The 17,500-nt window shown below is 47.8% G+C and overlaps 1 protein-coding gene across 1 annotated transcript in view; it reads left to right on the top strand.

The window, feature by feature from the left end:
* The first annotated feature begins 15,935 nt into the window (after nucleotides 1-15,935).
* Nucleotides 15,936-17,500, top strand: part of sntb1 (syntrophin, basic 1) — a 34,571-nt gene continuing 33,006 nt past the window's right edge. Inside the window, exons 1-2 of the mRNA XM_065015372.1 lie at nucleotides 15,936-15,967; nucleotides 16,861-17,068. Coding sequence (XP_064871444.1) covers nucleotides 15,936-15,967; nucleotides 16,861-17,068 — 240 coding nt within the window. The remainder of the gene's footprint in view (nucleotides 15,968-16,860; nucleotides 17,069-17,500) is intronic.

Below are 17,500 nucleotides of genomic sequence, written 5' to 3' on the forward strand. Positions count from 1 at the left end.
TGATTAACCAACACAGAGAAACAGTTTCTACCTTAATTAACCAACACAGAGAAACAGTTTCTACCTTAATTAACCAACACAGAGAAACAGTTTCTACCTTAATTAACCAACACAGAGAAACAGTTTCTACCTTAATTAACCAACACAGAGAAACGGTTTCTATCTGACACACAAAGTCTACCTTAATTAACCAACACAGAGAAACAGTTTCTACCTTAATTAACCAACACAGAGAAACAGTTTCTACCTAAATTAACCAACACAGAGAAACAGTTTCTACCTGACACACATAGTCTACCTTAATTAACCAACACAGAGAAACAGTTTCTATCTGACACACATAGTATACCTTAATTAACCAACACAGAGAAACCGTTTCTATCTGACACCCATAGTCTACCTTAATTAACCAACACAGAGAAACCGTTTCTATCTAACACACAAAGTCTACCTTAATTAACCAACACAGAGAAACAGTTTCTACCTTAATTAACCAACACAGAGAAACAGTTTCTAACCAACACAGAGAAACATCTGACACACAAAGTCTACCTTAATTAACCAACACAGAGAAACAGTTTCTATCTGACACACAAAGTCTACCTTAATTAATCAACACAGAGAAACAGTTTCTACCTTAATTAACCAACACAGAGAAACAGTTTCTACCTAAATTAACCAACACAGAGAAACAGTTTCTACCTGACACACATAGTCTACCTTAATTAACCAACACAGAGAAACAGTTTCTATCTGACACACATAGTATACCTTAATTAACCAACACAGAGAAACCGTTTCTATCTGACACCCATAGTCTACCTTAATTAACCAACACAGAGAAACCGTTTCTATCTGACACACATAGTCTACCTTAATTAACCAACACAGAGAAACAGTTTCTACCTTGATTAACCAACACAGAGAAACAGTTTCTACCTTAATTAACCAACACAGAGAAACCGTTTCTATCTAACACACATAGTCTACCTTAATTAACCAACACAGAGAAACAGTTTCTATCTGACACACATAGTCTACCTTAATTAACCAACACAGAGAAACAGTTTCTATCTGACACACATAGTCTACCTTAATTAACCAACACAGAGAAACGGTTTCTATCTAACACACAAAGTCTACCTTAATTAACCAACACAGAGAAACAGTTTCTACCTTAATTAACCAACACAGAGAAACAGTTTCTATCTGACACACATAGTCTACCTTAATTAACCAACACAGAGAAACAGTTTCTACCTGACACACATAGTCTACCTTAATTAACCAACACAGAGAAACAGTTTCTATCTGACACACAAAGTCTACCTTAATTAACCAACACAGAGAAACAGTTTCTACCTTAATTAACCAACACAGAGAAACAGTTTCTACCTTGATTAACCAACACAGAGAAACAGTTTCTACCTTAATTAACCAACACAGAGAAACGGTTTCTATCTGACACACAAAGTCTACCTTAATTAACCAACACAGAGAAACAGTTTCTATCTGACACACATAGTCTACCTTAATTAACCAACACAGAGAAACCGTTTCTATCTGACACACATAGCCTACCTTAATTAACCAACACAGAGAAACCGTTTCTATCTGACACCCATAGTCTACCTTAATTAACCAACACAGAGAAACAGATTCTATCTGAATGAACCAACACAGAGAAACAGTTTCTACCTTAATTAACCAACACAGAGAAACAGTTTCTATCTGACACTCAAAGTCTACCTTAATTAACCAACACAGAGAAACAGTTTCTACCTTGATTAACCAACACAGAGAAACGGTTTCTATCTGACACACAAAGTCTACCTTAATTAACCAACGCAGAGAAACCGTTTCTATCTGACACACATAGTCTACCTTAATTAACCAACACAGAGAAACGGTTTCTATCTGACACACATAGTCTACCTTAATTAACCAACACAGAGAAACAGTTTCTATCTGACACACATAGTCTACCTTAATTAACCAACACAGAGAAACTGTTTCTACCTGACACACAGTCTACCTTAATTAACCAACACAGAGAAACGGTTTCTATCTAACACACAAAGTCTACCTTAATTAACCAACACAGAGAAACAGTTTCTACCTTAATTAACCAACACAGAGAAACAGTTTCTATCTGACACACAAAGTCTACCTTAATTAACCAACACAGAGAAACAGTTTCTATCTGACACACAAAGTCTACCTTAATTAACCAACACAGAGAAACAGTTTCTACCTTAATTAACCAACACAGAGAAACAGTTTCTACCTTAATTAACCAACACAGAGAAACAGTTTCTACCTTGATTAACCAACACAGAGAAACAGTTTCTACCTTAATTAACCAACACAGAGAAACAGTTTCTATCTGACACACATAGTCTACCTTAATTAACCAACACAGAGAAACCGTTTCTATCTGACACACATAGCCTACCTTAATTAACCAACACAGAGAAACCGTTTCTATCTGACACACATAGTCTACCTTAATTAACCAACACAGAGAAACAGATTCTATCTGAATTAACCAACACAGAGAAACAGTTTCTACCTTAATTAACCAACACAGAGAAACAGTTTCTATCTGACACTCAAAGTCTACCTTAATTAACCAACACAGAGAAACAGTTTCTACCTTGATTAACCAACACAGAGAAACGGTTTCTATCTGACACACAAAGTCTACCTTAATTAACCAACGCAGAGAAACTGTTTCTATCTGACACACATAGTCTACCTTAATTAACCAACACAGAGAAACGGTTTCTATCTGACACACATAGTCTACCTTAATTAACCAACACAGAGAAACCGTTTCTACCTTAATTAACCTTATGCCCTCAGCTTTACCTTTACTTTTGGGACCAATTGATCATGCTCGGCTTGTCTTTACATATTTTTTTAAATAATTTATTTTACCGTTATTTAACAAGACAAGTCAGTTTAAGAACAAATTCTTATTTACAATGACGGTCTAGGAACAGTGGGTTAACTGGCCTAGGAACAGTGGGTTAACTGGCCTAGGAACAGTGGGTTAACTGGTCTAGGAACAGTGGGTTAACTGGTCTAGGAACAGTGGGTTAACTGGTCTAGGAACAGTGGGTTAACTGGTCTAGGAACGGTGGGTTAACTGGTCTAGGAACAGTGGGTTAACTGGTCTAGGAACAGTGGGTTAACTGGTCTAGGAACAGTGGGTTAACTGGCCTAGGAACAGTGGGTTAACTGGTCTAGGAACCGTGGGTTAACCACTAGGCTACCTGCTGTCCCTACACTCTAACCATTAGGCTACCTGCCTGCTCCTACACTCTAACCACTAGGCTACCTGCCGTCCCTCCACTCTAACCACTAGGCTACCTGCCGTCCCTACACTCTAACCACTAGGCTACCTGCCGTCCCTCCACTCTAACCACTAGGCTACCTGCCGTCCCTACACTCTAACCACTAGGCTACCTGCCGCCCCTACACTCTAACCACTAGGCTACCTGCCGTCCCTACACTCTAACCACAAGGCTACCTGCCTTCCCTACACTCTAACCACTAGGCTACCTGCCGTCCCTACACTCTAACCACTAGGCTACCTGCTGTCCCTCCACTCTAACCACAAGGCTACCTGGCGTCCCTACACTCTAACCACTAGGCTACCTGCCTGCCCCTACACTCTAACCACTAGGCTACCTGCCGTCCCTATACTCTAACCACTAGGCTACCTGCCGTCCCTACACTCTAACCACTAGGCTACCTGCCGTCCCTACACTCTAACCACTAGGCTACCTGCCATCCCTACACTCTAACCACTAGGCTACCTGCCGTCCCTACACTCTTTCCACTAGGCTACCTGCTGTCACTACACTCTAACCATTAGGGTACCTGCCTGCTCCTACACTCTAACCACTAGGCTACCTGCCGTCCCTACACTCTAACCACTAGGCTACCTGCTGTCCTTACACTCTAACCATTAGGCTACCTGCCTGCCCCTACACTCTAACCACTAGGCTACCTGCCGTCCCTACACTCTAACCACTAGGCTACCTGCCGTCCCTATACTCTAACCACTAGGCTACCTGCCGCCGCTACACTCTAACCACTAGGCTACCTGCCGTTCCTACACTCTAACCACTAGGCTACCTGCCGTCCCTCCACTCTAACCACTAGGCTACCTGCCTGCCCCTACACTCTAACCACTAGGCTACCTGCCGTCCCTACACTCTAACCACTAAGCTACCTGCTGTCCCTCCACTCTAACCACTAGGCTACCTGCCGCCCCTACACTCTAACCACTAGGCTACCTGCCGCCCCTACACTCTAACCACTAGGCTACCTGCCGTCCCTACACTCTAACCACTAGGCTACCTGCCGTCCCTCCACTCTAACCACTAGGCTACCTGCCGTCCCTACACTCTAACCACTAGGCTACCTGCCGCCCCTACACTCTAACCACTAGGCTACCTGTCGTCCCTATACTCTAACCACTAGGCTACCTGCCGCCCCTACACTCTAACCACTAGGCTACCTGCCATCCCTACACTCTAACCACTAGGCTACCTGCCGTCCCTACACTCTAACCACAAGGCTACCTGCCTTCCCTACACTCTAACCACTAGGCTACCTGCCGTCCCTACACTCTAACCACTAGGCTACCTGCCATCCCTACACTCTAACCACTAGGCTACCTGCTGTCCCTCAACTCTAACCACTAGGCTACCTGCCGTCCCTACACTCTAACCACTAGGCTACCTGCCGTCCCTATATTCTAACCACTAGGCTACCTGCCGTCCCTATACTCTAACCACTAGGCTACCTGCCATCCCTACACTCTAACCACTAGGCTACCTGCCGTCCCTACACTCTAACCACTAGGCTACCTGCCATCCCTACACCCTAACCACTAGGCTACCTGCCGTCCCTACACTCTAACCACTAGGCTACCTGCCTGCCCCTACACTCTAACCACTAGGCTACCTGCCGTCCCTCCACTCTAACCACTAGGCTACCTGCCGTCCCTACACTCTAACCACTAGGCTACCTGCCGTCCCTACACTCTAACCACTAGGCTACCTGCCGTCCCTACACTCTAACCACTAGGCTACCTGCCGTCCCTACACTCTTTCCACTAGGCTACCTGCTGTCACTACACTCTAACCATTAGGCTACCTGCCTGCTCCTACACTCTAACCACTAGGCTACCTGCCGTCCCTACACTCTAACCACTAGGCTACCTGCTGTCCTTACACTCTAACCACTAGGCTACATGCCATCCCTACACTCTAACCACTAGGCTACCTGCCGTCCCTACACTCTAACCACAAGGCTACCTGCCTTCCCTACACTCTAACCACTAGGCTACCTGCCGTCTCTACACTCTAACCACTAGGCTACCTGCTGTCCCTCCACTCTAACCACTAGGCTACCTGCCGTCCCTACACTCTAACCACTAGGCTACCTGCCTGCCCCTACACTCTAACCACTAGGCTACCTGCCGTCCCTATATTCTAACCACTAGGCTACCTGCCGTCCCTACACTCTAACCACTAGGCTACCTGCCGTCCCTATACTCTAACCACTAGGCTACCTGCCGCCCCTACACTCTAACCACTAGGCTACCTGCTGTCCCTCCACTCTAACCACTAGGCTACCTGGCCGTCCCTACACTCTAACCATTAGGCTACCTGCCTGCCCCTACACTCTAACCACTAGGCTACCTACCATCCCTATACTCTAACCACTAGGCTACCTGCCGTCCCTACACTCTAACCACTAGGCTACCTGCCGTCCCTACACTCTAACCACTAGGCTACCTGCCATCCCTACACTCTAACCACTAGGCTACCTGCCGTCCCTACACTCTTTCCACTAGGCTACCTGCTGTCACTACACTCTAACCATTAGGGTACCTGCCTGCTCCTACACTCTAACCACTAGGCTACCTGCCGTCCCTACACTCTAACCACTAGGCTACCTGCTGTCCTTACACTCTAACCATTAGGCTACCTGCCTGCCCCTACACTCTAACCACTAGGCTACCTGCCGTCCCTACACTCTAACCACTAGGCTACCTGCCGTCCCTATACTCTAACCACTAGGCTACCTGCCGCCGCTACACTCTATCCACTAGGCTACCTGCCGTTCCTACACTCTAACCACTAGGCTACCTGCCGTCCCTCCACTCTAACCACTAGGCTACCTGCCTGCCCCTACACTCTAACCACTAGGCTACCTGCCGTCCCTACACTCTAACCACTAGGCTACCTGCTGTCCCTCCACTCTAACCACTAGGCTACCTGCCGCCCCTACACTCTAACCACTAGGCTACCTGCCGCCCCTACACTCTAACCACTAGGCTACCTGCCGTCCCTACACTCTAACCACTAGGCTACCTGCCGTCCCTCCACTCTAACCACTAGGCTACCTGCCGTCCCTACACTCTAACCACTAGGCTACCTGCCGCCCCTACACTCTAACCACTAGGCTACCTGCCATCCCTATACTCTAACCACTAGGCTACCTGCCGCCCCTACACTCTAACCACTAGGCTACCTGCCATCCCTACACTCTAACCACTAGGCTACCTGCCGTCCCTACACTCTAACCACAAGGCTACCTGCCTTCCCTACACTCTAACCACTAGGCTACCTGCCGTCCCTACACTCTAACCACTAGGCTACCTGCCGTCCCTACACTCTAACCACTAGGCTACCTGCCGTCCCTCCACTCTAACCACTAGGCTACCTGCCGTCCCTACACTCTAACCACTAGGCTACCTGCCGTCCCTACACTCTAACCACTAGGCTACCTGCCGTCCCTACACTCTAACCACTAGGCTACCTGCCGTCCCTACACTCTTTCCACTAGGCTACCTGCTGTCACTACACTCTAACCATTAGGCTACCTGCCTGCTCCTACACTCTAACCACTAGGCTACCTGCCGTCCCTACACTCTAACCACTAGGCTACCTGCTGTCCTTACACTCTAACCACAAGGCTACCTGCCTTCCCTACACTCTAACCACTAGGCTACCTGCCGTCCCTACACTCTAACCACTAGGCTACCTGCCGTCCCTACACTCTAACCACTAGGCTACCTGCCGCCGCTACACTCTATCCACTAGGCTACCTGCCGTTCCTACACTCTAACCACTAGGCTACCTGCCGTCCCTCCACTCTAACCACTAGGCTACCTGCCTGCCCCTACACTCTAACCACTAGGCTACCTGCCGTTCCTACACTCTAACCACTAGGCTACCTGCCGTCCCTCCACTCTAACCACTAGGCTACCTGCCTGCCCCTACACTCTAACCACTAGGCTACCTGCAGTCCCTCCACTCTAACCACTAGGCTACCTGCCGCCCCTACACTCTAACCACTAGGCTACCTGCCGCCCCTACACTCTAACCACTAGGCTACCTGCCGTCCCTACACTCTAACCACTAGGCTACCTGCCGTCCCTCCACTCTAACCACTAGGCTACCTGCCGTCCCTACACTCTAACCACTAGGCTACCTGCCGCCCCTACACTCTAACCACTAGGCTACCTGCCGTCCCTATACTCTAACCACTAGGCTACCTGCCGCCCCTACACTCTAACCACTAGGCTACCTGCCATCCCTACACTCTAACCACTAGGCTACCTGCCGTCCCTACACTCTAACCACAAGGCTACCTGCCGTCCCTACACTCTAACCACTAGGCTACCTGCCGTCCCTACACTCTAACCACTAGGCTACCTGCCGTCCCTACACTCTAACCACTAGGCTACCTGCCGTCCCTCCACTCTAACCACTAGGCTACCTGCCGTAAAACCCTACACTCTAACCACTAGGGCTACCTGCCGTCCCTACACTCTAACCACTAGGCTACCTGCCGTCCCTACACTCTAACCACTAGGCTACCTGCCGTCCCTACACTCTTTCCACTAGGCTACCTGCTGTCACTACACTCTAACCATTAGGCTACCTGCCTGCTCCTACACTCTAACCACTAGGCTACCTGCCGTCCCTACACTCTAACCACTAGGCTACCTGCTGTCCTTACACTCTAACCACAAGGCTACCTGCCTTCCCTACACTCTAACCACTAGGCTACCTGCCGTCCCTACACTCTAACCACAAGGCTACCTGCCTTCCCTACACTCTAACCACTAGGCTACCTGCCGTCTCTACACTCTAACCACTAGGCTACCTGCTGTCCCTCCACTCTAACCACTAGGCTACCTGCCGTCCCTACACTCTAACCACTAGGCTACCTGCCCGCCCCTACACTCTAACCACTAGGCTACCTGCCGTCCCTATATTCTAACCACTAGGCTACCTGCCGTCCCTACACTCTAACCACTAGGCTACCTGCCGTCCCTATACTCTAACCACTAGGCTACCTGCCGCCCCTACACTCTAACCACTAGGCTACCTGCCATCCCTACACTCTAACCACTAGTCTACCTACCGTCCCTACACTCTAACCACAAGGCTACCTGCCTTCCCTACACTCTAACCACTAGGCTACCTGCCGTCCCTACACTCTAACCACTAGGCTACCTGCTGTCCCTCCACTCTAACCACTAGGCTACCTGCCGTCCCTACACTCTAACCACTAGGCTACCTGCCTGCCCCTACACTCTAACCACTAGGCTACCTGCCGTCCCTATATTCTAACCACTAGGCTACCTGCCGTCCCTACACTCTAACCACTAGGCTACCTGCCATCCCTACACTCTAACCACTAGGCTACCTGCCGTCCCTACACTCTAACCACTAGGCTACCTGCTGTCCCTCCACTCTAACCACTAGGCTACCTGCCGTCCCTACACTCTAACCACTAGGCTACCTGCCTGCCCCTACACTCTAACCACTAGGCTACCTGCCGTCCCTACACTCTAACCACTAGGCTACCTGCCATCCCTACACTCTAACCACTAGGCTACCTGCCGTCCCTACACTCTTTCCACTAGGCTACCTGCTGTCACTACACTCTAACCATTAGGCTACCTGCCTGCTCCTACACTCTAACCACTAGGCTACCTGCCGTCCCTACACTCTAACCACTAGGCTACCTGCTGTCCTTACACTCTAACCATTAGGCTACCTGCCTGCCCCTACACTCTAACCACTAGGCTACCTGCCGTCCCTACACTCTAACCACTAGGCTACCTGCCGTCCCTATACTCTAACCACTAGGCTACCTGCCGCCGCTACACTCTAACCACTAGGCTACCTGCCGTCCCTACACTCTAACCACTAGGCTACCTGCCGTCCCTCCACTCTAACCACTAGGCTACCTGCCTGCCCCTACACTCTAACCACTAGGCTACCTGCCGTCCCTACACTCTAACCACTAGGCTACCTGCTGTCCCTCCACTCTAACCACTAGGCTACCTGCCGCCCCTACACTCTAACCACTAGGCTACCTGCCGCCCCTACACTCTAACCACTAGGCTACCTGCCGTCCCTACACTCTAACCACTAGGCTACCTGCTGTCCCTCCACTCTAACCACTAGGCTACCTGCCGTCCCTACACTCTAACCACTAGGCTACCTGCCGCCCCTACACTCTAACCACTAGGCTACCTGCCGTCCCTATACTCTAACCACTAGGCTACCTGCCGCCCCTACACTCTAACCACTAGGCTACCTGCCATCCCTACACTCTAACCACTAGGCTACCTGCCGTCCCTACACTCTAACCACTAGGCTACCTGCCTGCCCCTACACTCTAACCACTAGGCTACCTGCCGTCCCTACACTCTAACCACTAGGCTACCTGCCATCCCTACACTCTAACCACTAGGCTACCTGCCGTCCCTACACTCTTTCCACTAGGCTGCCTGCTGTCACTACACTCTAACCATTAGGCTACCTGCCTGCTCCTACACTCTAACCACTAGGCTACCTGCCGTCCCTACACTCTAACCACTAGGCTACCTGCCTTCCCTACACTCTAACCACTAGGCTACCTGCCGTCCCTACACTCTAACCACTAGGCTACCTGCTGTCCCTCCACTCTAACCACTAGGCTACCTGCCGTCCCTACACTCTAACCACTAGGCTACCTGCCTGCCCCTACACTCTAACCACTAGGCTACCTGCCGCCCCTACACTCTAACCACTAGGCTACCTGCCGTCCCTACACTCTAACCACTAGGCTACCTGCTGTCCCTCCACTCTAACCACTAGGCTACCTGCCGTCCCTACACTCTAACCACTAGGCTACCTGCCGCCCCTACACTCTAACCACTAGGCTACCTGCCGTCCCTATACTCTAACCACTAGGCTACCTGCCGCCCCTACACTCTAACCACTAGGCTACCTGCCATCCCTACACTCTAACCACTAGGCTACCTGCCGTCCCTACACTCTAACCACAAGGCTACCTGCCTTCCCTACACTCTAACCACTAGGCTACCTGCCGTCCCTACACTCTAACCACTAGGCTACCTGCTGTCCCTCCACTCTAACCACTAGGCTACCTGCCGTCCCTACACTCTAACCACTAGGCTACCTGCCTGCCCCTACACTCTAACCACTAGGCTACCTGCCGTCCCTATATTCTAACCACTAGGCTACCTGCCGTCCCTACACTCTAACCACTAGGCTACCTGCCATCCCTACACTCTAACCACTAGGCTACCTGCCGTCCCTACACTCTAACCATTAGGCTACCTGCCGTCCCTATATTCTAACCACTAGGCTACCTGCCGTCCCTACACTCTAACCACTAGGCTACCTGCCATCCCTACACTCTAACCACTAGGCTACCTGCCGTCCCTACACTCTAACCATTAGGCTACCTGCCGTCCCTACACTCTAACCACTAGGCTACCTGCCGTCCCTCCACTCTAACCACTAGGCTACCTGCCGTCCCTACACTCTAACCACTAGGCTACCTGCCGTCCCTACACTCTAACCACTAGGCTACCTGCCATCCCTACACTCTAACCACTAGGCTACCTGCCGTCCCTTCACTCTAACCATTAGGCTACCTGCCGTCCCTACACTCTAACCACTAGGCTACCTGCCGTCCCTCCACTCTAACCACTAGGCTACCTGCCTGCCCCTACACTCTAACCACTAGGCTACCTGCTGTCCTTACACTCTAACCACTAGGCTACCTGCCGTCCCTACACTCTATTTTATCCCAAAGTTATGGATCTGACTTTGCCATCCTCCCTTACCTCCTCATCTTTAACCTATCCGAGGCAGACACCTCCACCCGACCAGGAACTCGATCGCTGGTCTTTATACAGTCATTTAGACAGGCCTGGTATTTATACAGTCATTTAGACAGGCCTGGTATTTATACAGTCATTTAGACAGGCCTGGTATTTATACAGTCATTTAGACAGGCCTGGTCTTTATACAGTCATTTAGACAGGCCTGGTCTTTATACAGTCATTTAGACAGGCCTGATATTTATACAGTCATCTAGACAGGCCTTTAGACAGGCCTGGTATTTATACAGTCATTTAGACAGGCCTGGTATTTATACAGTCACTTAGACAGGCCTGGTATTTATACAGTCATTTAGACAGGCCTGGTATTTATACAGTCATTTAGACAGGCCTGGTATTTATACAGTCATTTAGACAGGCCTGGTCTTTATACAGTCATTTAGACAGGCCTGGTATTTATACAGTCATTTAGACAGGCCTGGTCTTTATACAGTCATTTAGACAGGCCTGGTATTTATACAGTCATCTAGACAGGCCTGGTATTTATACAGTCATTTAGACAGGCCTGGTATTTATACAGTCATTTAGACAGGCCTGGTCTTTATACAGTCATTTAGACAGGCCTGGTATTTATACAGTCATTTAGACAGGCCTGGTATTTATACAGTCATTTATACAGTCATTTAGACAGGCCTGGTATTTATACAGTCATTTAGACAGGCCTGGTCTTTATACAGTCATTTAGACAGGCCTGGTATTTATACAGTCATTTATACAGTCATTTAGACAGGCCTGGTATTTATACAGTCATTTAGACAGGCCTGGTATTTATACAGTCATTTAGACAGGCCTGGTCTTTATACAGTCATTTAGACAGGCCTTTAGACAGGCCTTTAGACAGGCCTGGTATTTATACAGTCATTTAGACAGGCCTGGTATTTATACAGTCATTTAGACAGGCCTGATATTTATACAGTCATTTAGACAGGCCTGGTATTTATACAGTCATTTAGACAGGCCTGGTCTTTATACAGTCATTTAGACAGGCCTGGTCTTTATACAGTCATTTAGACAGGCCTGGTCTTTATGCAGTCATTTAGACAGGCCTGATATGTATACAGTCATTTAGACAGGCCTGGTATTTATACAGTCATTTAGACAGGCCTGGTCTTTATACAGTCATTTAGACAGGCCTGGTATTTATACAGTCATTTAGACAGGCCTGGTATTTATACAGTCATTTAGACAGGCCTGGTCTTTATACAGTCATTTAGACAGGCCTGGTCTTTATGCAGTCATTTAGACAGGCCTGATATTTATACAGTCATTTAGACAGGCCTGGTATTTATACAGTCATTTAGACAGGCCTGGTCTTTATACAGTCATTTAGACAGGCCTGGTCTTTATGCAGTCATTTAGACAGGCATTTAGACAGGCCTGGTATTTATAGTCATTTAGATGTGACACACAAACATCACTACTTTAATGGTTATATTGTCATGTTTGTTGCTGTCGTTCTACTGTTAGTGTGATACTGCTACACTGACAACAGAGGTAAGACCGATGTGCTGTGGCATAGAAATATAATTACTAGAAGGGGAAGGCCCTCAGAGCCATGGCAATTTGACTAGAAAGTGAATTGTCCCACAGTTCTAGTAGTTCTATGTCTATGCTCTTTGGTCTATGAGATGAACCACTATGAAGAGGAAATCAGTCACTGAGGGGTTAGACCACAGCTAACCTACTTAATGACGAGCCAATGGCTCACATACAGTGCATTCAGAAAGTATTCAGACCCCTTGACTCTTTCCACAGTTTGCTACGTTAAAGTCTTATTCTAAAATGAACAAATAAATAAAATCCTCATCAATCTACACACAATACCCCATATTAACAAAGCAAAGAGTTTTTTTTGTGTTTATAACAAAAATTAAATATCACTTTTACAGCACATCGGTCTTACCTCTGTTGTCAGTGTTGCAGTATCACACTAACAGTAGAACGACAGTAACAAACATGACAATATAACCATCAAAGTAGTGAATGTTTTATCCAGTCTGTCCCAAAACACATCAGATGTATATCACACACTACCACAACCTAGCATTTGTTTGTATTGAGTGATATTTACTGGCGTCACTACAATGTTTTGGTGGTGTATTAAGTACTTCCATCGTTTCAGCACGTTGCTCACAACAACAGGCCAACCTTCAGGTACTTTAGAGCTACATACTGGAAGATGCCTGTTACCACACAAACACACATGCTGCTATCTGAGATGTTCCGGACGTGTGCTGCAGGCTTGTTGTAGCTGACTGGTAGAGAGGAGCAGAGCTCTCGTCGCTAGTGGAAATGTAAACAGCCGTTAGGTGACAGACGTCCACACTACCCAGCCAGGAGAGGAGAGAGTTTCCTGCACCTTTCACAGCTTTATGTAGCTGCTAAACAGCTGTTAGGCGACAGACGTCCACACTACCCAGGCAGGAGAGGAGAGAGTTTCCTGCACCTTTCACAGCTTTATGTAGCTGCTAAACAGCTGTTAGGTGACAGACGTCCACACTACCCAGCCAGGAGAGGAGAGAGTTTCCTCCCTCCTCAGACAGATTTACTGCATCTCTCTCTCTCTCTCTCTCTCCTCTCTCGCTCTCTCTCTCTCGCTCTCTCTCTCTCTCTCTCTCTCTCTCTCTCTCTCTCTCTCTCTCGCTCTCTCTCTCTCTCGCTCTCTCTAACTCTCTAGAGAGGAAAGAGTTTCCACCCTCCTCAGACAGATTTACTGCATCTCTCACTCTTCCAGAGTGATAGAGAGAGAAAGAGAGAGAGAGAAAGATAGAGAGAGAGAGAGAAAAAGACAGAGAGAGAGAGTGTGTAAAACGATGCTCAAGTGTAAAACAGTTTTTGCATGCTTATTTTAGCTTGAGATATTTGCCTCTTGCGAGCAGTTTTTTTCTCTCAAATAAAAAGCCGTTTGTCAGTGGAAAACGAACAGGTAGACAGACCATCATTGACCAGGAAAGGCATTGAAAGATTTGCCACACAGTGAGTCCACTTTCTAAATCTGGCCTTGGCTTCTTTAATGGCTCAGTAGTTAGTGTCCCATGTTGGAGAGATGACCTGACTGGATGTGGATGGGCCACACAGTGAGTCCACTTTCTAAATCTGGCCTTGGCTTCTTTAATGGCTCAGTAGTTAGTGTCCCATGTTGGAGAGATGACCTGACTGGATGTGGATGGGCCACACAGTGAGTCCACTTTCTAAATCTGGCCTTGGCTTCTTTAATGGCTCAGTAGTTAGTGTCCCATGTTGGAGAGATGACCTGACTGGATGTGGATGGGCCACACAGTGAGTCCACTTTCTAAATCTGGCCTTGGCTTCTTTAATGGCTCAGTAGTTAGTGTCCCATGTTGGAGAGATGACCTGACTGGATGTGGATGGGCCACACAGTGAGTCCACTTTCTAAATCTGGCCTTGGCTTCTTTAATGGCTCAGTAGTTAGTGTCCCATGTTAGAGAGATGACCTGACTGGATGTGGATGGGCCACACAGTGAGTCCACTTTCTAAATCTGGCCTTGGCTTCTTTAATGGCTCAGTAGTTAGTGTCTGTCCCATGTTGGAGAGATGACCTGACTGGATGTGGATGGGCCACACAGTGAGTCCACTTTCTAAATCTGGCCTTGGCTTCTTTAATGGCTCAGTAGTTAGTGTCCCATGTTGGAGAGATGACCTGACTGGATGTGGATGGGCCACACAGTGAGTCCACTTTCTAAATCTGGCCTTGGCTTCTTTAATGGCTCAGTAGTTAGTGTCCCATGTTGGAGAGATGACCTGACTGGATGTGGATGGGCCACACAGTGAGTCCACTTTCTAAATCTGGCCTTGGCTTCTTTAATGGCTCAGTAGTTAGTGTCCCATGTTGGAGAGATGACCTGACTGGATGTGGATGGGCCACACAGTGAGTCCACTTTCTAAATCTGGCCTTGGCTTCTTTAATGGCTCAGTAGTTAGTGTCCCATGTTGGAGAGATGACCTGACTGGATGTGGATGGGCCACACAGTGAGTCCACTTTCTAAATCTGGCCTTGGCTTCTTTAATGGCTCAGTAGTTAGTGTCCCATGTTGGAGAGATGACCTGACTGGATGTGGATGGGCCACACAGTGAGTCCACTTTCTAAATCTGGCCTTGGCTTCTTTAATGGCTCAGTAGTTAGTGTCCCATGTTGGAGAGATGACCTGACTGGATGTGGATGGGCCACACAGTGAGTCCACTTTCTAAATCTGGCCTTGGCTTCTTTAATGGCTCAGTAGTTAGTGTCCCATGTTGGAGAGATGACCTGACTGGATGTGGATGGGCCACACAGTGAGTCCACTTTCTAAATCTGGCCTTGGCTTCTTTAATGGCTCAGTAGTTAGTGTCCCATGTTGGAGAGATGACCTGACTGGATGTGGATGGGCCACACAGTGAGTCCACTTTCTAAATCTGGCCTTGGCTTCTTTAATGGCTCAGTAGTTAGTGTCCCATGTTGGAGAGATGACCTGACTGGATGTGGATGGGCCACACAGTGAGTCCACTTTCTAAATCTGGCCTTGGCTTCTTTAATGGCTCAGTAGTTAGTGTCCCATGTTGGAGAGATGACCTGACTGGATGTGGATGGGCCACACAGTGAGTCCACTTTCTAAATCTGGCCTTGGCTTCTTTAATGGCTCAGTAGTTAGTGTCCCATGTTGGAGAGATGACCTGACTGGATGTGGATGGGCCTTGAATGGGGGCCTTGAATGGGGAGAACACACCTGGGTACAAATACTATTTGAAGTCTTTAAAATATTTTAGTTGTGCTTGATTGAGCTTGTAAGTGCAATGCCCACCCATCTGGCACTCCAGGCAGACTAAAGCAAATGCTCAAAGTATACAAAATTGGCCAGCCAGCCAGCCAGCCAGCCAGCCAGCCAGCCAGCCAGCCTCTAACTAACGTAAACACTTCAGCTCGCTCCATATGACATCTGACTTCTGTTTCTCCTCAATCAAGTCTCTGGTTTCTATTTTTAACTGTGGTGGGGGACTGGGGAGAGGGTTGGTGGAGGCGAGTAGGAGAGAGAGCACCTGCAGTTGATCTAGTGGTTTGTGACATCATGATAACATGGTCTCCCACTGTCTCTGATTAATGACAGGTAGATTTATCAACAGTGGTCATACTCAAGGCCCAGGTCTTTGAGGTGAAAACGGTTTCCTTCAACCTTGTTCATTTGATTGATTTTTTGTTGTTAGCTGAATGAATTCATAATATACTTAGCTAATGTTTCCAATACCAAAAAGGCTTGAAACTTACTGCACATCCCACAAGTGACAAACCAAACTTTATCAAACCATGATGAGTAAGCAAGTCTGTAACTAAATACACACCCACTGTACACAGTGCTAGGTACATCAAAGGAAATGTTTATCTTAGCCAGAAGAAGAGACACTGTGAGAAACAGTCTTTTAGTGGTGCTTGGGATCATTTCCATTCACTTAGGACATCATCAAGCAAACAGGGGCCATCTTCCTTTCCTTCAAAGGGAAGTAGTCTTTGTTGAACTGAAGAAGCCTTTTCTCATGTCCACTGAAAGCTGTGCTATGGGAGCTATTTGCCTGTGACAAAACTAATTCACAGCTTTGTGAATGTCTCTCCGTCTGTTTGTGTTCTCCAGGCAGGTAGAGCTGCACTCTCCGGACGCCAAGCACACGGTGGTGTTACGGTGTAAAGACACAGCCTCGGCCCAGGCCTGGTTCGAGGTCATGCAGTCGGCGACCTCTAACCTCATCAACAAGGTCATCACAGAGGTCAAAGAGCACACGGGAAGAACAGGAATCGCAGGGAGCAGAGAGATCAGACACCTGGGCTGGCTGGCTGAGAAGGTAGGATCTACTCTGTACTTTATTGAATGTTGGTGCAGGAAAACACCTGAAAGGAACGTGCTCACCTTTTAATCAGACCTATAATATGCCTTCACAGACCACCTTCTGATAATAACTCCTATGTGATGTTTGTGAATCAGACCTATAATATGCCTTCACAGACCACCTTCTGATAATAACTCCTATGTGATGTTTGTGAATCAGACCTATAATATGCCTTCACAGACCACCTTCTGATAATAACTCCTATGTGATGTTTGTGAATCAGACCTATAATATGCCTTCACAGACCACCTTCTGATAATAACTCCTATGTGATGTTTGTGAATCAGACCTATAATATGCCTTCACAGACCACCTTCTGATAATAACTCCTATGTGATTTTTGTGAGGCAGTTATACGATGGTGAGCCAAGCATTCTTGGAACCTCA

Source organism: Oncorhynchus nerka, unplaced genomic scaffold (assembly GCF_034236695.1).
Source record: "Oncorhynchus nerka isolate Pitt River unplaced genomic scaffold, Oner_Uvic_2.0 unplaced_scaffold_1478, whole genome shotgun sequence".
Classification (NCBI taxonomy): domain Eukaryota; kingdom Metazoa; phylum Chordata; class Actinopteri; order Salmoniformes; family Salmonidae; genus Oncorhynchus; species Oncorhynchus nerka.